The sequence below is a fragment of the Pongo pygmaeus genome, chromosome 20 (assembly GCF_028885625.2).
Source record: "Pongo pygmaeus isolate AG05252 chromosome 20, NHGRI_mPonPyg2-v2.0_pri, whole genome shotgun sequence".
Classification (NCBI taxonomy): domain Eukaryota; kingdom Metazoa; phylum Chordata; class Mammalia; order Primates; family Hominidae; genus Pongo; species Pongo pygmaeus.
The window spans coordinates 55,638,723-55,659,553 of NC_072393.2; the positions used below are offsets into that span (position 1 = coordinate 55,638,723).

The 20,831-nt window shown below is 52.6% G+C and overlaps 1 protein-coding gene across 5 annotated transcripts; it reads left to right on the plus strand.

Annotated features, from left to right (window-relative positions):
* The first annotated feature begins 5,187 nt into the window (after positions 1–5,187).
* On the plus strand, positions 5,188–20,790 carry FCGRT (Fc gamma receptor and transporter). 5 transcript variants are annotated; one of them, XM_054462092.2, is made up of 7 exons: positions 5,188–5,535; positions 6,840–6,926; positions 7,313–7,564; positions 7,642–7,917; positions 19,038–19,307; positions 19,997–20,113; positions 20,467–20,790. In XM_054462092.2, the coding sequence occupies exons 2-7, from the start codon at positions 6,854–6,856 to the stop codon at positions 20,574–20,576; spliced, it is 1,098 nt and encodes a 365-aa protein (XP_054318067.1). In that variant the 5' UTR covers positions 5,188–5,535; positions 6,840–6,853; the 3' UTR covers positions 20,577–20,790. The 5 variants fall into 5 exon arrangements, 4 of the variants coding, with proteins under 4 accessions (XP_054318067.1, XP_054318066.1, XP_063513498.1 ...); XM_054462091.2 differs by having other exon boundaries at positions 5,339–5,771; XM_063657428.1 differs by lacking the exons at positions 5,188–5,535; positions 19,997–20,113; positions 20,467–20,790 and adding exons at positions 5,602–5,771; positions 8,168–8,264; positions 9,528–9,613 and having other exon boundaries at positions 18,571–19,079.
* Positions 20,791–20,831: the final 41 nt, after the last annotated feature.

Below are 20,831 nucleotides of genomic sequence, written 5' to 3' on the forward strand. Positions count from 1 at the left end.
AGACTCCGTCTCCAAAAAAAAAAAAAAAAGAAAAAGAAATAGGTTGGTGCAAAAGCAATTGTGGTTTTCTGTTTGTTTGTTTTTGAGTCTCACTCTGTTGCCCAGGCTGGAGTGCAGTGGCACAATCTCATCTCACTGCAACCTCTGCCTCCCAGGTTCAAGCGATTCTCCTGCCTCAGCCTCCCAAGTAGCTGAGATTACAGGCTCCCACTACCATGTCTGGCTAATTTTTGTATTTGTAACAGAGATGGGGTTTTGCCATGTTGGCCAGGCTGGTCTCGAACTCCTGACCTCAGGTGATACACCTGCCTCAGCCTCCCAAAGTGCTGGGATTACAGGTGTGAGCCACCGTATCTAGCCAGCAATTGCGGGTTTTTTGTTTGTTTGTTTTTTTGAGATGGAGTCTTGCTCTGTCACCCAGACTGAAGTGCAGTGGCATGATCTCGGCTCATTGCAACTTCCTCCTCCCAGGTTCAAGCGATTCTCCTGCCTCAGCCTCCCGAGTAGCTGGGACTATTCGGCGAGTGCCACCATGCCTGGCTAATTTTTGCATTTTTAGTAGAGACAGGGTTTCACCATGTTGGCCAGGCTGGTCTGGAACTCCTGACCTCATGATCCGCCCACCTCGGCCTTCCAAAGTGCTGGGATTATAGGCGTGAGCCACCGTGCCCGGCCTGCAATTTAATGGCAGAAACCCCAATTACTTTTGCACCACCCTAATATAAAGACACAATTATTATCCCCATTTTCCAGATAAAGAACCTTTGGCTGGGAGAGGTGTTGTGGTTTTGAACTCAGGCATGATTGCCCCCAAGGTCAGTAGGGGGCACTATTGTGTAAGGGTGGACAGGAGGGGCAGCTGTCAGGGTGGTTCAGGGTGCACAGCTCAAAGCTGCCTGGGGCCATTCTAGGCACAGAGGCAGGGGCCAGGGCCGGCTTTAAGGCCAGCTCCTCGTGCGGTCTGAGGAGTGGATTAGAAGGGACCAGCACCTGGTGAGTGCTCTACTTGAACCATCTTGAAACTGGAACCAAGGGGACCACATTTTTGTTTTATGCTGGGTGTGTCCTGCCATGGGCTTTTCCTTTCCCTTCCCCTTCCCCTCCCCCTTCCCCTTCCCCTCTCCTCTTCTGTTCTCTTTTTTGGAGACGGAGTCTTGCTCTGTCACCCAGGCTGGAGTGCAATAGCGCAATCTCGGCTTACTGCAACTTCGGCCTCCTGGGTTCAAGTGATTCTCCTGCCTCAGCCTCCCAAGTAGCTGGGATTACAGGTGCGCACTACCACGTCTGGCTAATTTTTGTATTTCTAGTAGAGACGGGATTTCACCATGTTGGTCAGGCTGGTCTCGAACTCCTGACCTCGTGATCCGCCCACCTCAGCCTCCCAAAGTGCTGGGGTTACAGGCGTGAGCCACCGTGCCCGGCTCTTTTCTTTTTCCTTTCCTTTTCTTTTTTTTTTTTTTTTTGAGGCAGAGTCACACTCTGTCGCCCAGGCTGGAGCACAGTGGCGCCATCTCGGCTCACTGAAACCTCTGCCTCCCGGGTTCAAGCGATTCTCCTGCCTCAGCCTCCTGAGTATCTGGGATTACAGGCACACGCCACCAGGCCCAGCGAATTTTTGCACCATAGAGATGGTGTTTCGTTATGTTGGCCAGGCTGGTCTTGAACTCCTGACCTCAGATGATCTGCCCGCCTCGTCCTCCCAAAGTGCTGGGATTACAGGTGTGAGCCACCACGCCCGGCCATGCCAGGAGCTTTCTACTGCATTATATATAGTGTGGCCCTCAGGACATTGTAGCTGTCCTGGGGAGCCCAGGTGGCAGTCTAAGGGGGTTCTAATAGAGCCCTGGGGACATGACAACAGGATCCCAGGGGGAGAGAGGGTGTAGTCAGGGCTCATTAGAACAGAACCCTGAGGATCTGATGCAAGTCAGCCAGCTGATGCTATAAATGGGCTCTAGAGACATTGCAGGAACCCAGGGCATCTGCAAGGATTTCCCAGGTGGCACTAAGGGGCCTTGAGGCCTTTTTCTTTAGGGTCTCACTCAGTCATCCAGGTTGGAGTGCAGTGATGCAATCATGGCTCACGGCAACCTTGACTGAGACCTTTTTCTTCTGTGACAGGAAGGAGGGCTATGATGGGGGATGTCTAGGCAGACCCCTGGGAGGCCTGCTGGCTAAAGCCCCAGGCCATTACAACAGCAAGTAGAGGAGATCAGAACGGGGCAAGGAAAAACACCCCAGATGACCACGGCCGGTCGAATCATGGCCTCAGAGACGTCCATGCCCTAATCCCCCAAAACCTCTGACTGTGGCCTTATATGGGAAAAGGGACTTTGTGATATGATTAGGTTAGATTCAGATGGGGAGATGATCTTGGATTATCCAAGTAGCCCTAAACATAATCACAGGACTCCTTTGGAGACGGAGGCAGGCGGGTTGGTGTCGGAGAGAGAAGACGTGAGGACCGACATATGGGTCAGAGAGGGGAGAGGATGCCGTGCTGCTGGCCTTGAAGATGGAGGAATGGGCCATGAGCCAAGGAATGCTGGTAGCTTCTAGAAGCTGGGAAAGGCAAAAACACCGATTCTTCCCTGGAGCCTCCAGAAAGAACACAAAACTGTTGTGTACGGTGGTTCACGCCTGTAATCCCAGCACTTTGGGAGAACGAGGCGGGTGGATCATGAGGTCAGGAGTTCGAGACCAGCCTGGCCAATATGGTAAAACGCCGTCTCTACTAAAAATACAAAAATTAGCTGGGTGTGGTGGCGGGTGCCTGTAATCCCAGCTACTCAGGAGGCTGAGGCAGGAGAATCGCTTGAACCCAGGAGGCGGAGGTTGCAGTGAGCCGAGTTCGCACCAGTGCACTCCAAGCTGGGTGACAGAGCCAGACTCCATCTAAAAAAAAAAAAAAAAGGAACACAAAACCTGTGAGTATCATAGGTGGTCCAAGGAGCTTTACAAATGTCCTGGTAATGTTACAGCAGGGCCCTGGGGACGTGAGAGCTAAGGCTGGGTTATAGAGGAGGACCCCACGGTGATGGTAGTCAGACTTCCAGGAAAAGCATAGCAGGCTCCTGGGGGACACTGTAACAGGGCATTGAGGACTCTGTCAGGGTCCAGGGAACCTTAAAATGGGGCCCAGGGGCTGCTGGAATAGTGTCCTGAAGACATTACACGATCCCAAGGAAACTAGAGGGGACAGCTAAGGACAGGACAGGTGCCTCAGGGTATTTTGGGGAAGAGCTGAGGGTGCTGTAATTAGGATTCTTAAGAAATTAAAGCAGGTGGCCAGGCGCAGTAGCTCACGCCTGTAATTCCCAACACTTTGGGAGGCCGAGTCAGGCGGATCACGAGGTCAGGAGATCGAGACCATCCTGGCTAACACGGTGAAACCCCGTCTCTACTAAAAATACAAAAATTAGCCAGGCGTAGTGGCAGGCTCATGTCGTCCCAGCTACTCGGGAGGCTGAGGCAGGAGAATGGTGTGAACCTGGGAGGCGGAGCTTGCAGTGAGCCGAGACTGCGGCACTGCACTCCAGCTGGGCGACAGAGCAAGACTCTGTCTCAAAAAAAAAAAAAAAAAAAAGAAGAAACGTCTGCCCAGAGAGAGAGGGAGTCCTGCTAGGCAATTGTGTCTCCTGCCTGCTGGCCTCCCCCATTAGACTTTGGGGTTTTTTTTCTTTCTTTCTTTCCTTTTTTTTTTTTTTTTGAGATGGAGTCTTGCTCTGTCGCCCAGGCTGAAGGGCAGTGGCGGGATCTCGGCTCACTGCAAGCTCCGCCTCCCGGGTTCACGCCATTCTCCTGCCTCAGCCTCCCGAGTAGCTGGGAGTACAGGCGCCTGCCACCAAGCCTGGCTAATTTTTTTGTATTTTTAGTAGAGACAGGGTTTCACTGTGTTAGCCAGGATGGTCTCGATCTCCTGACCTCGTGATCTGCCCACCTTGGCCTCCCAAAGTGCTGGGATTACAGGCTTGAGCGACCGCGCCCGACTTTTTAAAATTTTTTTTAAATAGAGACAAGGTCTCCCTATGTTGGCCAGGTTGGTCTCAAACTCCTGGACTCAAGCGATCCTCCCAACTTGGCCTCCCAAAGTTCTGGGATGACAGGCATGCGCCACCACACCTGGTCCCCCCATCAGACTCTGAACCAGCTAAACGTCCACTAATCCTGGAAGCCAATTCCTCAAATGAATCTCTTTCTGTGTATGCATATACACATTCTGTGGGTTCTGTTTCTCTAGAGAATCTGAACTACCTGACCAGCAGTTCCACTCCCAGGTGTATGCCCAATAGAGCTGAAAACAGGCCAGGCATGGGTGGCTCACACCTGTCATCCCAGCACTTTGGGAGGCCAAGGTGGGAGGCTGTCTTGAGCCCAGCAGTTTGAGACCAGCCTGGGAAACATAGCAAGACGCTATCTCTGCAAAAATACAAAATTAGCTGAGCCTGGTGGCAGGTGCCTCTAATTCCAGCTCCTTGAGAGGCTAAGGCAGGTGGAGTTCTTGAGCCTGGGAGGTCGAGGCTGCAGTGAGCCATGATCGCTCCACGGCATTCTAGCTTGAGTGACAGAGCCAGACCCTGTCAAAAAAAAAAAGAAAGAAGGGAGGAAGGAAGGAAGGAAGGAAGGAAAGGAAGGAAGGAAGGAAGGGAGGGAAAGACTTCATATTATATGATTCAATTTCTATGAAATGTGCAGAATAGGCAAATCTATCAAGACAGAAAGCAGATGAATGGTTGCCAGGGGGCTGGGAGCAGCAGCTGTTTAACGGGGACAGACCTGTTTGCGGTGATAAAAAAGCTCTGGAACTCGATAGAGGTAACTGTTGCACATCACTGTAAATGTGTTAAATGACAGTAAGGGTAAATATTTTGAATATTTTACCACAATGAAACAAGTGTATGGGAAGCTTTGTAGCAGGAGTGTGGGCGGGGGCAGGTGCCTGGAGGAGCCTTTAAGTGAGGCAGCAGTGGGACCATGTGGTCACTGAGGTCCTAGCAAAAGGATTTTTTTTTTTTTTTGAGACGGAGTCTCACTCTGTTGCCAGTCTGGATTGCAGTGGTGCAATCTCGGCTCACTGCAACCTCCACCTCCCGGGTTCAAGCAATTCTCCTGGCTCAGCCTCCGGAGTAGCTGGGACTACAGGCCCGCCATCATTCCCAGCTAATTTTTGTATTATTAGTAGAGACGGGGTGTCACCATATTGGCCAGGCTGGTCTCGAACTCCTGACCTCGTGATCCGCCCGCTTTGGCCTCCCAAAGTGCTGGGATTACAGGCGTGAGTCACTGCGACCGGCCCGCAGAAGGATATTAAAGAGCACCTGCAGGAATTTTTTAAGGGGATGCCGGGGGAAGGGCTTGAAGGAGGAACTAAGGAGGCTTCCAGAAGATCTTGATTAACAGCGAGCGCTAGGGAAGGCCACGGGGATACAAAGGGGTAGGAGGAGGATCCAGAGACCTCCAAGTTGTGGACTCCGGAGGCATCGAGTTCCTTTCCCAGCTTTGTCAAGAATTCCCTGAGCGGCAGACACCCTCAAAGTAAAAAACGGGAACCACAGAGAAGGAAAAAAAAGAACCACAAGCGTTTTGAGAAACAAACAGGCTGGGCCTAGGGCCTGGGGTGTGCCCTGCAACTGGGGGGTGGGGCTGGATGTTCTTGGAGTCAGGGAGCAGCAGCCTCCCACAGGATGTGAGAGAGGAACTGGGGTCTCCAGTCACGGGAGCCAGGAGCCGGCCAGGGCCGCAGGCAGGAAGGGAGCGAGGCTGAAGGGAACGTGAGCCGACCAGGGCCCGACTGAGGGAGGAGGGGCTGGGGGCCTGGACCCCTGGGTCTGAGGGAGGAGTGGCTGGGGGTCTCAACACTGGGTCTGAGGGAGGAGGGGTGGGGGCCCGGACTCCTGGGTCCGAGGGAGGAGGGGCTGGGGGTCTCAACACTGGGTCTGAGGGAGGAGGGGTGGGGGCCCGGACTCCTGGGTCTGAGGGAGGAGTGGCTGGGGGTCTGGACACTGGGTCTGAGGGAGGAGGGGTGGGGGCCTGGATTCCTGGGTCTGAGGGAGGAGTGGCTGGGGGTCTCAACACTGGGTCTGAGGGAGGAGGGGTGGGGGCCTGGATTCCTGGGTCCGAGGGAGGAGGGGCTGGGGGTCTCAACACTGGGTCTGAGGGAGGAGGGGTGGGGGCCCGGACTCCTGGGTCTGAGGGAGGAGTGGCTGGGGGTCTCAACACTGGGTCTGAGGGAGGAGGGGTGGGGGCCTGGATTCCTGGGTCTGAGGGAGGAGGGACTGGGGGTCTGGACACTGGGTCTGAGGGAGGAGGGAGGAGGGGCCGGGGGCCCGGACTCCTGGGTCCGAGGGAGGAGGGGCTGGGTGCCCGGACTCCTGGGTCCGAGGGAGGAGCGGTTGGGGGCCTGGACTCCGGGGTCTGAGGGAGGAGGGGCCGGGTGCCCGGACTCCTGGGTCCGAGGGAGGAGCGGTTGGGGGCCTGGACTCCGGGGTCTGAGGGAGGAGGGGCTGGGTGCCCGGACTCCTGGGTCCGAGGGAGGAGCGGTTGGGGGCCTGGACTCCGGGGTCTGAGGGAGGAGGGGCTGGAGCCTGAGGGGGACGGAAGGGGCGTGGCCGAGCTTGGGGCCGGGACTCTCAGCCTATCAAGTTTCTGTAATTAATTAACCAACTGAGATCCAGTTCAGGGGTGAAAGTTCTTCAGGTACGAGGACGGCATTGTTGTCAGTCTGGACCGAGCTCGCAGAGCCCCTTCTCGGCGTCCTGGTCCCGGCCCTGCCCGCGGTGTCCCGGGAGGAAGGGGCGGGCCGGGGGTCGGGAGGAGTCACGTGCCCCCTCCCGCCCCAGGTCGTCCTCTCAGCATGGGGGTCCCGCGGCCTCAACCCTGGGCGCTGGGGCTCCTGCTCTTTCTCCTGCCCGGGAGCCTGGGCGCAGGTGAGGGCCGCTCCGGGCCGGGGCCCTGCTGCAGGCGGGCGGGGGAGGCGGCCCCAGGCAGGCAGGGGCGAAGCCCCCGGGACCCGAGTTCCCCGCGAGCCCCGGGCGCTGCCTTCTCCGCTCAATTAACTTTCTCAACGTCTCCTGCTGGGCCTGAGGCTGGGAACCACCTGTCGCCTCTTGTGTCTCTGTTTCCCTCTCTCTCTCTGGGTCTCTGTCCCCCTCTCTTTTTGGGTCTCTGTCCCCCCACCCCCGGGTCTCTGTCCCCTCTCTCTGAATCTGTCCCCCTCCCTCCATAATAGATTCTTCTCCCTCCCTGGGTATCTGTCCCACTGCAGTCTAGTTCCCCGCCCGTGTGCTCCCTTCAGCTCTGTCTCTGTCTGCAGAAAGCCACCTCTCCCTCCTGTACCACCTCACCGCGGTGTCCTCGCCTGCCCCGGGGACTCCTGCCTTCTGGGTGTCTGGCTGGCTGGGCCCGCAGCAGTACCTGAGCTACAATAGCCTGCGGGGCGAGGCGGAGCCCTGTGGAGCTTGGGTCTGGGAAAACCAGGTGTCCTGGTATTGGGAGAAAGAGACCACAGATCTGAGGATCAAGGAGAAGCTCTTTCTGGAAGCTTTCAAAGCTTTGGGGGGAAAAGGTGAGATTCCGGTCTGGAGGGGCAAGGGGCCGGGTCCATGCTCTTGGGCCCCGCTTACCTGTGTTTGGGCGCCCCAGGTCCCTACACTCTGCAGGGCCTGCTGGGCTGTGAACTGGGCCCTGACAACACCTCGGTGCCCACCGCCAAGTTCGCCCTCAACGGCGAGGAGTTCATGAATTTCGACCTCAAGCAGGGCACCTGGGGTGGGGACTGGCCCGAGGCCCTGGCTGTCAGTCAGCGGTGGCAGCAGCAGGACAAGGCGGCCAACAAGGAGCTCACCTTCCTGCTGTTCTCCTGCCCGCACCGCCTGCGGGAGCACCTGGAGAGGGGCCGCGGAAACCTGGAGTGGAAGGGTGAGCCGGATCTGCAGCCGCAGGCTGTTCTGTCCTCTCTCCCGTCATGCCCACCTGCCTCAGTTCCCCTGCCAGGACCCTCAGTCAGCCTCCCACTGCAGCCCACGCTCTGCCCCCCATTCCTCAGGGGTCCTTCTACACTCAGCCGTCCCATGGCTCCCCAGCGCCCCCCCAGGACAAACTCCTGGCTTCCTTCTTTGCCTTCTTTTTTTGTGTGTGTGTGAGACGGAGTTTCGCTCTTGTTGCCCAGGCTGGAGTGCAATGGCAGGATCTCGGCTCATCACAACCTCCGCCTCCCGAGTTCAAGTGATTCTCCTGCCTCAGCCTCCCGAGTGGCTGGATTACAGGCATGCACCACCATGCCCAGCTAATTTTGTATTTTTAGTAGAGACGGGGTTTCTTCATGTTGGTCAGGCTGGTCTCAAACCCCTGACCTCAGGTGATCCGCCCACCTCAGCCTCCCCAAGTGCTGGGATTACAGGCGTGAGCTACTGCACCTGGCCGCCTTTTTTTTTTTTTGAGACAGATTCTCGCTCTGTCACCCCAGGCTGGAATGTGGTGGCATGATCTCGGCTCACTGCAGCCTGAACCTCCCAGGCTCAAGCAATCCTCCCACCTCAGCCAACTAAGTAGCTGGGAACCACCGCCCAGCGTCATCACACCTGGCTAACTTTATATTTTTTAGACACGGTGTCTCACTGTGTTGCCCAGGCTGGTCTTGAACTCCTAGGCTCCAGCGATCCTCCTACTTTGGTCTCCTGAGTAGCTGAGATTACAGGTGCATACCACCGTAACTGGCTAATTTTTTTTTTCCGCACGATCTCTGTCGCCCAGGCTAGTGTGCAGCAGCGTGATCTCAGCTCGCTGCAATCTCTGCCTCCTGGGTTTAAGGGATTCTGCTGCTGCAGACTCATGAGTAGCTGGCACTACAGGCACGTCCACCATGTCTGGCTAATTTTTGTACTTTTAGTAGAGATGCGGTTTCGTCATGGTAGCTAGGCTGGTCTCACACTCTTGACCTCAAGTGATCCACCCACCTCAGCCTCCCAAAGTGCTGGATTTACTGGAGTGAGCTACCGCGTCTGGCCATACCTGGCTAATGTTTGTTGTAGATGTGGCATCTCACTATGCTGCCCAGGCCAGACTCAAACTCCTGGCCTCAAGTGATTCACTTTGGCCTCCCAGGGTGCTGGGATGACGGTGTGAGCCACTGTGCTTGGCCTTCCTTGCCTTAATGTCCTCATCAGACCCACGCAGCAGCACTTGTCTCTACACAGCCATCAGAGTCTACGCTCCAGCCACCCAACATAAGCAATGTCCTCCCTCTGAGCATTTGCTCATCCAGTTCCCCCTGGCACCTCTCTATTCCACCCTTCCCCCTCTCTGCATATACTCCAGCCCTCCTTATTCTTCAAGGTCGGGGCTGGATATCACTTCCTCTGAGAAGCCTTCCTTCAGCTCTGTAGGGCAGAGTTCACTGTTTCCTCCCTGGAGGCCCCCAGATCCCCCACTCATTCAACTGTTGGCCAAGAGCATTTGCACTGCCAGGCGCTACTGTGGGCCTTGAGCAAAGAGGGAAGTGACACAGGTTCACCCTCTGTGGCTCCCAGGCTGCTGGACAAAGATAGATACCAGCTGGGGACGTGCACAGATATTCATTCCAAGTGCCACAAAGGAGAAGTTGAGACTCAACCAGGTAGTTTTTCTTTGATCGTCTTCTTTCTTTTCTAAGTAGGGAAAATTTCTTTTTTTTTTTTTGAGACAGAGTTTCGCTCTTGTCACGCAGGCTGGAGTGCAATGGCGCGATCTCAGCTCACTGCAACCTCCGCCTCCCAGGTTCAAGTGATTCTCCTGCCTCAGCCTCCGGAGTAGCTGGGACTACAGGCGCCCACAACCACGCCTGGCTAATTTTTGTTTTGTTTTTTTTTTTAGTAAAGACAGGGTTTCACCATGTTGGCCGGGATGGTCTCAATCTTTTGACCTCGTGATCCGCCTGCCTCGGCCTCCCAAGTGCTGGAATTACAGACGTGAGCCACTGCGCCCAAACCTTTTTTTTTTTTTTTTTGAGACAGACTCTTGCACTGTCGCCCAGGCTGCAGTACAGTGGCGCAATCTTGGCTCACTGCAACCTCCGCCTCCCAGGGTCAAGCAATTATCCTACCTCAGCCTCCTAAGTAGCTGGGATTACAGGCACACACCACCATGCCTGGCTAATTTTTGTATTTTTAGTAGAGACGGGGGCTTCACCATGCTGGTCAGGCTGGTCTTGAACTCCTGATCTTGTGATCTGCCCACCTTGGCCTCCCAAAGTGCTGGGATTACAGGCATGAGCCACTGCTCCTGGCTTAAGGAGGGAAAGTTTCAAACTACACTTAAGTAGAAACAATAGTATAAAAAGGACCAGACACGGTGGCTCACGCCTGTAATCCCAGCACTTTGGGAGGCCGAGGCAGGTGGATCGCTTGATCCCAGGAGTTCAAGACCAGCCTGGGCAACATAGCAAGACGCCATCTCTACTAAAAACTCAAAAAATTAGCCTGGCATGGTGGTATGTGCCTCTAGTCCCAGCCACTGGGGAGGCTATGGCGGGAAGATTGCTTGAGCTCAGGAGTTTGAGGCTGTAGTGAACTGATTGCAATCCTGCAATCCAGCCCAGATGACAGAGCCAGACCCTGTCTCAAAAAGAAAAAAAAATATGGTGGCCAGGTGCAGTGGCTCACGCCTGTAATTCCAACACTTTGGGAGGCCGAGGTGGGCGGATCACTTAAGGTCAGGAGTTTGAGATAAGCCTGGCCAACACAGTGAAACCCCATCTCTACTAAACATACGAAAATTAGCCGGGTGCGGTGGTGGGTGCTTGTAATTCCAGCTATTCGGGAGGCTGAGGCAGGAGAATCACTTGATCCCGGGAAGCAGAGGTTGCAGTGAGCCGAGATCAAGCCACTGCACTCCAGCCTGGGCAACAGAGCAAGACTCTGTCTCAAAGAAAGAAAGAAAGAGAGAAGAGGGAGAGAGAGAAAGGAAGGAAGGAAAGGAAGGAAGGAAGGAAGCGAGCATCCTATCACTGAGACTTAATAATTATCAACCCATGGTTTTTTGAATTTCACGCACATCCTCACTCACTTCCCCACCCCACTTCACATTAAGCTTTGGTAAATCTCAGACATCACAGTGTTTTTTTCTTTGTTTGTTTTTTGAGATGGAGTCTCACTCTGTCATGCAGGAGTGTAGTGGCTCAGTCTCGGCTCACTGCAAGCTTCGCCTCCCAGGTTCAAACAATTCTCCTGCCTCAGCCTCCTGAGTAGCTGGGATTACAGGTGCCCGCCACCTCGCCCAGCCAATTTTTGTATTTTTAGTAGAGATGAGGTTTCACCATATTGGCCAGGCTGGTCTTGAACTCCTGACCTTGTGATCCACCCACCTTGGCCTCCCAAAGTGCTGGGATTACAGGCATGAGCCACTGCGCCTGGCCAATTTTTGTATTTTTAGTAGAGACGGGATTTCACTATGTTGGCCAGGCTGGTCTCGAACCCTCCACCTCAAGTGATCCGCCCTCCTCGGCCTCCCAAAGTGCGGGAGTCACCGTGCCCAGCCAGACTGTTTTGTTGATAAGTCCTTTAGTATGTAACTCTACTAGGTAAGGGCATTTAAAAAAAATTAATACCAAAACCATCATCACACCTACAACCAATTAACTGTAACTCCTTAATGGCATCAGATGTCCAGTTTTTGTTCACATTTTCCTGACTGTAAATGTTTTTTAAAGTTTGAATCAGCATCCAGCAAGGTCCACACATTTTGTTGTCTTTTCAGTGTCTTTTTCTGATTGTTGAATTTTTCTTTCTTTCTTTTTTTTTTTTTTCTTATTGAGACAGGGTCTTGCTCTGTCGCCAGACTGGAGTCTAGTGGCACAATCATAGCTCACTGCAGCCTGAACCTCCTGGGCTCAAGTAATTCTCCCACTTCAGCCTCCCCAGTAGGTAGGAGCACAGGTGCACACCATCAGGCCTAGCTATTTTTGTTTGTTTGTTTTTTGAGACAAAGTCTTACTCTGTCACCCAGACTGGAGTGCAGAGGCACGATCTCAGCTCACTGCAACTTCTGCCTCCCGGGTTCAAGCAATTCTCCTGCCTCAGCGTCCCAAGTAGCTGGGATTACAGGCGCAAGCCACCACGCCCTGCTAATTTTTTGTATCTTTAGTAGAGACAGAGTTTTACCATGTTGGCCAGGCTGGTTTTGAACTCCCGACCCCAGGTGATCCACCCACCTCGGCCTCCCAAAGTGCTGGGATTACAGGCATGAGTCACCGCGCTCAGCCGTATTTTTGCTTTTTTTTTTTTTTTTTTTGGAGACGGAGTCTCGCTCTGTCACCCAGGCTGGGGTGCAGTGGCACGATCTCAGCTCACTGCAACCTCCACCTCCCAAGTTCAAGCAATTCTCCTGCCTCAGCCTCCCGAGTAGCTGGGACTACAGGCTCCCACCACCACGCCCGGCTAATTTTTTGTATTTTTAGTAGAGATAGAGTTTCACCGTGTTAGCCAGGATGGTCTCGATCTCCTGACCTCGTGATCCGCCCGCCTCGGCCTCCCAAAGTGCTAGGATTACAGGCTTGAGCCACTGCGCCCGGCCAGATTCCAATTTTTTATCAGATAGGTGTTTTGCAAATATTTCTTCCACTCTCCAGGTTGTCTTTTCATTGTTTTAACTGTGCCTTTCACAAAGCAAAAGTTTTTAACTTCGATGAAATCCACTTTATTCTTTTGTTTCTTCTATCGTAGATTATGCTTTTGGTGTTTAATCTCAGAAGTAATCACCAAACCCAAAGTCAGCTAGAACTTCTCCTGTGTATTTTAAGAGTTTTAAAGGTTTGCATTTTACAGTTAGGTCTGTGATTCATTTTGAGGTAATCTGAGTTACTTGTGATTTTGAGGGTCTTTTGATTTACAGGTTTCCCATTTCCTTTTTGTTTTTTTTTTCCCTTGTAATTGTGGTTTGAAGAAAGTCAGTTTATGTCCTATTGAGTTTCTCCCAGACTGGATTTTGCCCTTTGCATCCTGTGATGTTGCTGGAAATAGTCCTCCTTCTCTTCTTCAAAAGAGCAGCTCGATCTAGAAGCTTGATCAGATTCTAGTTCAATTTTTATGGCAAGAAAACTTTCTGGGTAGTTGGTGTGTATGTCTGTGTGCATAGGCTGCAAACATCTGCTTGCTTCTGTGCTCTTCTGTGGACCACTGGATTTGGGTGTTGTTATGAAGTTCTTTGTCAGGTTTTCTCCTGATGGTTTTAGCGGACAGCAATGGCCATTGCCTTAGTCTTTTTTTTTTTTTTTTTTTTTTTTTTTGAGATGGAGTCTTGCTCTGTCGCCCAGGCTGGAGTGCAGTGTTGCGATCTCGGCTCACTGCAACCTCCGCCTCCCAGGTTCAAGCGATTCTCCGGCCTCAGCCTCCTGAGTAGCTGGGATTACAGGTGCGCACCACCATGCCTGGCTAATTTTTGTATTTTTTTGGTAGAGATGGGGTTTCACTATGTTGGTCAGGCTGGTCTTGAACTCCTGACCTTGTGATCCACCTGCCTCGGCCTCCCAAAGTGCTGGGATTACAGGCGTGAGCCACCGTGCCTGGCCTTTTTTTTGTTGTTGTTTTTTGAGAGGGAGTCTCCCTCTGTCATCAGGCGGGAGTGCAGTAGCACAATCTCGGCTCACTGCAACCTCCACCTCCCAGGTTCAAGTGATCCTCCTGCCTCAGCCTCCTTAGTAGCTGGAATTACAGGCGCACACGACCACACCCAGATAATTTTTGTATTTTTAGTAGAGACAGGGTTTCACCATGTTGGCCAGGATGGATTTTTTTTTTTTTTTTTTGAGATGGAGTTTCACTCTTATTGCACAGGCTGGAGTACAATGGCATGATCTCAGCTCACCGCAACCTCCAACTCCTGGATTCAAGTGATCCTCCTGCCTCACCCTCCAGGGTAGCTGGGACTACAGGCATGCACTGCCATGCCTAGCTAATTTTTATATGTTCAGTAGAGACGGAGTTTCACCATGTTAGCGAAGCTGGTCTTGAACTCCTGACATCAGGTGATCTGCCTGCCTCAGCCTCCCAAAGTGCTGGGATTACAGACGTGAGCCACCATGTCTGGCCTGGTTTGGTATTTTGTTAAGCAGAACCAAAGGCCAGACAGATTTTCTGTGCTTGGATTTAGTCTATATTGGAAGTACCTTGAGGCTAAAGGCACGTGGCTGTGAGCGCGACACAGGAAGATACAGATTTGCTGAAAAGAATAGTAAACATAAAGCAGAAGCCAGAACTGCTGATGGCCATCAGCCCGGCCCCTCCATTCCACTTGACCGTGCAGCAAATTCTGCCAACTTGCCAGAGAGGCAGCTCCAGGAGGGAGAAGCTGCAGGGCTTTCCTGAAGCAGCAAATGTGTTTTCTGCTGAGCAACCAAAACCAAGATCCCAGCCAAGACCCACGATTGCCCAGATCCACCCTCCCTGAAAGGATCTTGGGCAGTAATGCCCAGCCCTGGGCAATTGCTGAAATCTTTGCCTTTTTTTTTTCTTTTTTGAGCTGGGATCTTGCTCTGTCACCCAGACTGGAGTGGAGTGCAGTGACACAATCATAGCTCCGTGTAGCCTTGGACTCCCAAGCTCAAGAGATCCTCCCGCCTCAGCCTTCCAAGTAGCTGGGACTATAGGCACATGTCACCATGCCTGGCTAACATTTTCTATTTTTTGTAGAGATGGGGTATTACTTTGTTGCCCGGGCTGGTCTAGAAGTCTTGGACTTGGCTGGGCGCGGTGACTCACGACTGTAATCCCAGCACTTTGGGAGGCTGAGGCAGGCGGATCATGAGGTCAGGAGTTCAAGACCAGCCTGGCCAATATGGTGAAACCCTGTCTCTACTAAAAATACAAAAATTAGCTGGGCGTGGTGGCGGGCGCCTGTAATCCCAGCTACTCTGGAGGCTGAGTCAGGAGAATCGCTTGAACCCAGGAGGCAGAGGTTGCAGTGAGCCAAGATCATGCCACTGTACTCCAGCCTGGGTGACAGAAAGAGACTCTGTCTCAAAAAAAAAAAAAAGAAATCCTGGGCATAAGGATCCTTCTGCCTTGACCTCCCAAGGTGCTGGGATTGCAGGCATGAGCCACCGCACCCGGCTTTTTTTTTTTTTTTTTTTCTTTGAGACAGGCACTTGCACTGTTGCCTAGACTGGAGTGCAGTAGCGGGATTAGAGTTCACTGCAGCCTCAACCTCCCAAGCTCAAGCGATCCTCCCACCTCAGCCTCCCTGAATGGATGGGGCCACAGGTGTGTACCGTCGCACGTAGTTAATTTTTAAACTTTTTCAGAGACGGGGTTTCTCCATGTTGCCCAGGCTGGCCTTGAACTCCTGGCTTCCAGTGATCCTCCTGCCTCAGCTTCCCAAAGTGCTGGGATTACAGACATGAACCACTGCACCCAACCTTTTTTCACTCCCTTAACAAAACCTTTGGATGAACAAAAATTCTTAATTTCGGTGAAGTTCAGTTTATCGATTTCAATTTATACATTTTATAAAGTTTATGAATTTTTTTTTTTTTTTTTTTTTTTTAGACAGGAGTCTTGCTCTGTCGCCCAGGCTGGAGTGCAATGGTACAATCTCTGCCCACTGCAACCTCCGCCTCCCAGGTTCAAGTGATTCTTCTGCCTCAGCCTCCCGAGTAGCTGAGACTATAGGCACTCTCCACCATGCCTAGCTAATTTTATGTATTTTTAGTAGAGACGGGGTTTCACCATATTGGCCAAGCTGGTCTTGAACTCCTCACTTTGTGACCCGCCCGTCTCGGCCTCCCAAAGTGCTGGGATTATAGGCGTGAGCCACCGCGCCCAGCCCCAAGTTTATAAATATTAATTTATAAAGCTCAATTTTATCTTTCATTCTGTAGCTTTCTTGTGTATTCTCTTTAAGGAATCTTTCCTCTGAGTTATGAAGGTATTCACCTATGTCTTCTGGAAGCTTCATTGATAAATAGTTTCCACATTTAGTGATACCATCGATTTTGATTTAATTGCATGCTATGATGAGGGTAGGGGTTGAGGTGCATATGTCCAGCCAGCATCATTTATCGCTGGACCATCATCCCCTATCCCTCACTGGACTACAGTGCAGTGTGTTTTGTGGGTAAGGTGTGGATATGCTTCTAACCCTCTCCTATTCTGTTGATTTATTGGACTGACTTAGTGCCAATACCTCACTCTCTTGATTTGATGCAGCTTTTTTTTTTTTTTTTTTTTTTTTTTGAGATGGAGTCTCGCTCTGTCACCCAGGCTGGAGTGCAGTGGCACTATCTCGGCTCACTGCAAGCTCCGCCTCCCGGGTTCACGCCATTCTCCTGCCCCAGCCTCCCGAGTAGCTGGGATTACAGGTATCCGCCACCACACCCAGCTAATTTTTTTGTATTTTTAGTAGAGACGGGGTTTCACTGTGTTAGCCAGGATGGTCTCCATCTCCTGACCTCGTGAACCACCCACTTCGGCCTCCCAAAGTGCTGGGATTACAGGTGTGAGCCACCGCGCCCGGCCAATTTGATGTAGCTTTATAGAAAGTTCTGATATCTAGACTGGGCATGGTGGCTCACGCCTGTAATCCCAGCATTTTGGGAGGCCAAGGCGGGCAGATCACTTGAGGTCAGGAATTCAAGACCAGCCTGGCCAACATGGTGAAATCCTGTCTCCACTAAAAATACAAAAATTACCCAGGCGTGGTGGCGTGCACTTGTAGTCCCAGCTACTTGGGAGGCTGAGGCACAAGAAGCACTTAAGCCTGGGAGGCAGAGGTTGCAGTGAGCCGAGATTGCGCTGTTGCACTCCAGCCCTGGGGGACAGAGAGTCAGTGTAAAAAAAAAAAAAGTTTTGATATTTAGTAGGTAACTTCTCCAGCTTTATCACCTGTGTTTTTGTAGGTTATTTGCATTTCTATGTACATTTTATTTTTTATTTTTATTTTATTAGACACGGGGGTCTCACTAAGTTGCCCAGGCTGTAGTGCAGTGGCTATACCCAAGTGTGATCATAACTCACTCCAGCCTTAAACTCCTGGGCTCAAGGATTCCTCCTGCCTCAGTCTCCAGAGTAGGTGGGACCACAGGCACATCCACCACACTGGCTAATTTTTTTTATTTGTAGTAGAGACTACGTCTTACGATTTGCCCAGGCTGGTCTCCAACTCCTGGGTTCAAGTGATACACCCACCTCATTCTCCCAAAGTGCTGGGATTGCAGGAGTGAGCCACTGCACCCAGCCTGTCTGCTAATATTATGTTTAAGAGTTCTGAATCTTTTTTTTAATTTTTTTAATTTTTAATTTTTTTTTTTTTTTTTTTTTGAGACAGAGTCTCGCTCTGTCGCCCAGGCTGGAGTGCAGTGGTGCAATCTCGGCTCAATGCAACCTCCGCCTCCTGGGTTCAAGCGATTCTCCTGCCTTAGCCTCCTGAGTAGCCGGGATTACAGGTGCGTGCCACCACGCTTGGCTAATTTTTTTGTATTTTTAGTAGAGATGGGATTTCACCATGTTGGTCAGGCTGGTCTCAACTTCCTGACCTCGTGATCTGCCTGCCTCCATCCCCCAAAGCGCTGGGATTCCAGGTGTGAGCTACCACACCTGTCCTGAATCTATATTTATGAGAGACATTGGCCTTAATTTCTCTTTCTTGTAATGTCCTTTGTTGTCAAGATGATACTGACCTCATAAAACATGTTGGGAGAGTGTTTCCTCTGTTTTATGGCCTGAAGAGTTTGCATAGGAGTAGAATCATTTCTACATTGGAAGAATTCACTAATTGATGTCTTCTGGACCTGGAATTTTAGTTTTCAGAAAGTTTTAAACTATGGATTAAAAATTTTAAATAGGCTGGGTGCGGTGCATCACGCCTGTAATCCCAGCACTTTGGGAAGCTGAGGCAGGCAGATCACAATGTCAGGAATTTGAGACCACCCTGGCCAATATGGTGAAACCCCGTCTCTACTAAAACTAAAAAAGTTACCCGGCATGGTGGTGCGTGCACCTGTAGTCCCAGCTACTCCGGAGGCTGAGGAAGAAGAAACGCTTGAACCCAGGAGGCGGGGGTTGCAGTGAGTCGAGATTGTGCCACTGCACTCCAGCCTGGGTGATAGAGCAAGACTCTTATCTCAAGAACAAAAAAAAAGGCCAGGCATGGTGGCTCACACCTGTAATCCCAGCACTTTGGGAGGCCCAGGAGGGTGGATCATGAGGTCAGGAGATTGAGACCATTCTGGCTAAGACGGTGAAACCCCATCTCTACTAAAAATACAAAAAATTAGCCAAGTGTGTTGGCGGGTGCCTATAGTCCCAGCTACTCAGGAGGCTGAGGCAGGAGAATGGCATGAACCCAGGAGGCAGAGCTTGCAGTGAGCTGAGATCGCGCCACTGCACTCCAGCCTAGGCGACAGAGCAAGATTCCATCTCAAAAAGAAAAAAAATTTAAATAGTTGTAGGACTACTGATGTTTTAAATTTCCTCTTGTGTCAGTTTAGAAGGTTGTATTTATCAGGAATGTGTTCAGTTCATCTAAATTTTCAAATGTGTTGGTGTGGAATTTTTCATAATTATCCTCTTACTACCTTTTTTTTTTTTCTTCTTTTTTTCCGAGACGGGGTGTCGCTCTGTTGCCCAGGCTGGAGTGCAGTGGCGCGATCCTGGCTCACTGCAACATCTGCCTCCCAGGTTCAAGCGATTCTCCTGCCTCAGCCTCCTGAGTAGCTGGGACTACAGGTGCCTGGCTAATTTTTGTATTTTTAGTAGAGATGGGGTTTCACCATGTTGGCCAGTCTGGTCCTGAACTCCTGACCTCAGGTGATCCACCCACTTTGGCCTCCCAAAGTGTTGCGATTACAGGCGTGAGCCAACATGCCCAGCCCAGGGAGGTGACATCTTGAGGGGACACCTTCAGGGTGGATAGGTTGAGTCTCTATCACCTAGGAAGCGCCTCCCCTTTTACCACTGTATTATCTGGGGTTAGCACAGTGCAAACATGGAGGCCTCTTTCTGTCCCTATCCAGCCCTGGCTCTGGGAGTGGTGGGCTCGCGACTTAGGCTTGTCTGCCTGGTTTCCTGCAGAGCCCCCCTCCATGCGCCTGAAGGCCCGACCCAGCAGCCCCGGCTTTTCCGTGCTTACCTGCAGCGCCTTCTCCTTCTACCCTCCGGAGCTGCAACTTCGGTTCCAGCGGAATGGGCTGGCCGCTGGCACCGGCCAGGGCGACTTCGGCCCCAACAGTGACGGATCCTTCCACGCCTCATCGTCACTAATAGTCAAAAGTGGCGATGAGCACCACTACTGCTGCGTCGTGCAGCACGCGGGGCTGGCGCAGCCCCTCAGGGTGGAGCTGGGTGAGGCCCCGCCCGGTGGTGATGCTCCTGGTTTCCCGTTGCCTTGTCTCACTGCTGCGCCGTTCCTTCCTGAGTCTGACCTTCTTCCCCACTGCTGCCACCTCCTTGAATCTGACTGCCTTGAACCTCGCGCCTGTCAGTGCCCCTAAAACCTGATGGCTTGTCCTTCCCAAGGCCGACTGCCTTCCGTCTCCTGCTGCTTCTGGCCTCACTGAGTCTGAAGAGCTGTTAACTACCATGGCCAGTCCTCCCTGAGTCTGACCATCTTCCATCCTGCTGCTGCTGCTGCTGCTGCTGCAGGTCTTCCTGGAATCTGACCATTCGTTGTCTGCTATGCTCGTCCTCACCAAGACTGACCGCCTGCTGCTTTGCTACCGCCCGGGCCCATGAGGCTGACTTCCCACTGCTCTGCCTGCCTCTCCCCACTGCACCGGCACAGCCCCGCCCTGCCGCTGCTGATCCATTGCCGGTGTGACTATGGGCAATGGCCGCTCGTGCTGTGGCTGGTTCTTACATCCAACTTGGGGGCACTCCCCAGATCGCCCGCCTGGCCTTGCCTCTGCCCACCAGACACTTGGTGCTGGAATCTTCGAGGCTGGGAGGGACTGGGACCCCCCCCGCCAGTTCTGTGTCCTGACTGGGTGGGGTGGAGGGGCTGCTCCACATCTCACAGCGTTCTCTGGCTGCAGAATCTCCAGCCAAGACCTCCGTGCTCGTGGTGGGAATCGTCATCGGTGTCTTGCTACTCATGGCAGCGGCTGTAGGAGGAGCTCTGTTGTGGAGAAGGATGAGGAGTGGGCTGCCAGGTGTGGGGCAGCGGGAGGAAGAGGCTCCGAGAGAGGGACAGAGACCCCAAGAGAGGGGCACACAGACCTGGGAGGATAGAGACCCAGAGATGGGAGAACAGAGGTGCAGAGAGAGGGGGACAGAGACCCAGAGGGGACAGAGTCCAGAGGGAGGGGGAGACAGACCCAGAGGAGGGAGGCAAAGATGTAGAAAGAGGGGGGATGGAAAATTGGGAGAAGGGGAGACAAAGGCCCAGAAGGAAGGGGATAGAGACTGAGGAAGAGTGTGTGAGACACACACACAAATGGGGGACGCCAGTCAGACCCAGAGCGCCTCAGAGATTCTGATGACCTCTCCCTCTCTCTCTCCTCAGCCCCTTGGATCTCCCTTCGTGGAGATGACACCGGGGCCCTCCTGCCCACCCCGGGGGAGGCCCAGGATGCTGATTCGAAGGATGTAAATGTGATTCCAGCCACCGCCTGACCATCCACCATTCCGACTACTAAAAGCGAATGTAGTCAGGCCCCTTTCATGCTGTGAGACCTCCTGGAACACTGGCATCTCTGAGCCTCCAGAAGGGGTTCTGGGCCCAGTTGTCCTCCCTCTGGAGCCCCGTCCTGTGGTCTGCCTCAGTTTCCCCTCCTAATACATATGGCTGTTTTCCACCTCAATAATATAACACGAGTTTGGGCCTGAATCAGTGTGTTCTCATCATTTTTCAGGCAGGGGAGGTAAGGG

Coding starts and splice junctions, on each gene's coding strand:
- FCGRT (XM_054462092.2), top strand. CDS start 6,854: ATGGGGGTCCCGCGGCCTCAACCCTGGGCGCTGGGGCTCCTGCTCTTT. Junction 7,918..19,037: donor CGGAAACCTGGAGTGGAAGG/GTGAGCCGGATC, acceptor GGTTTCCTGCAG/AGCCCCCCTCCATGCGCCTG. Junction 19,308..19,996: donor GCCCCTCAGGGTGGAGCTGG/GTGAGGCCCCGC, acceptor CTCTGGCTGCAG/AATCTCCAGCCAAGACCTCC.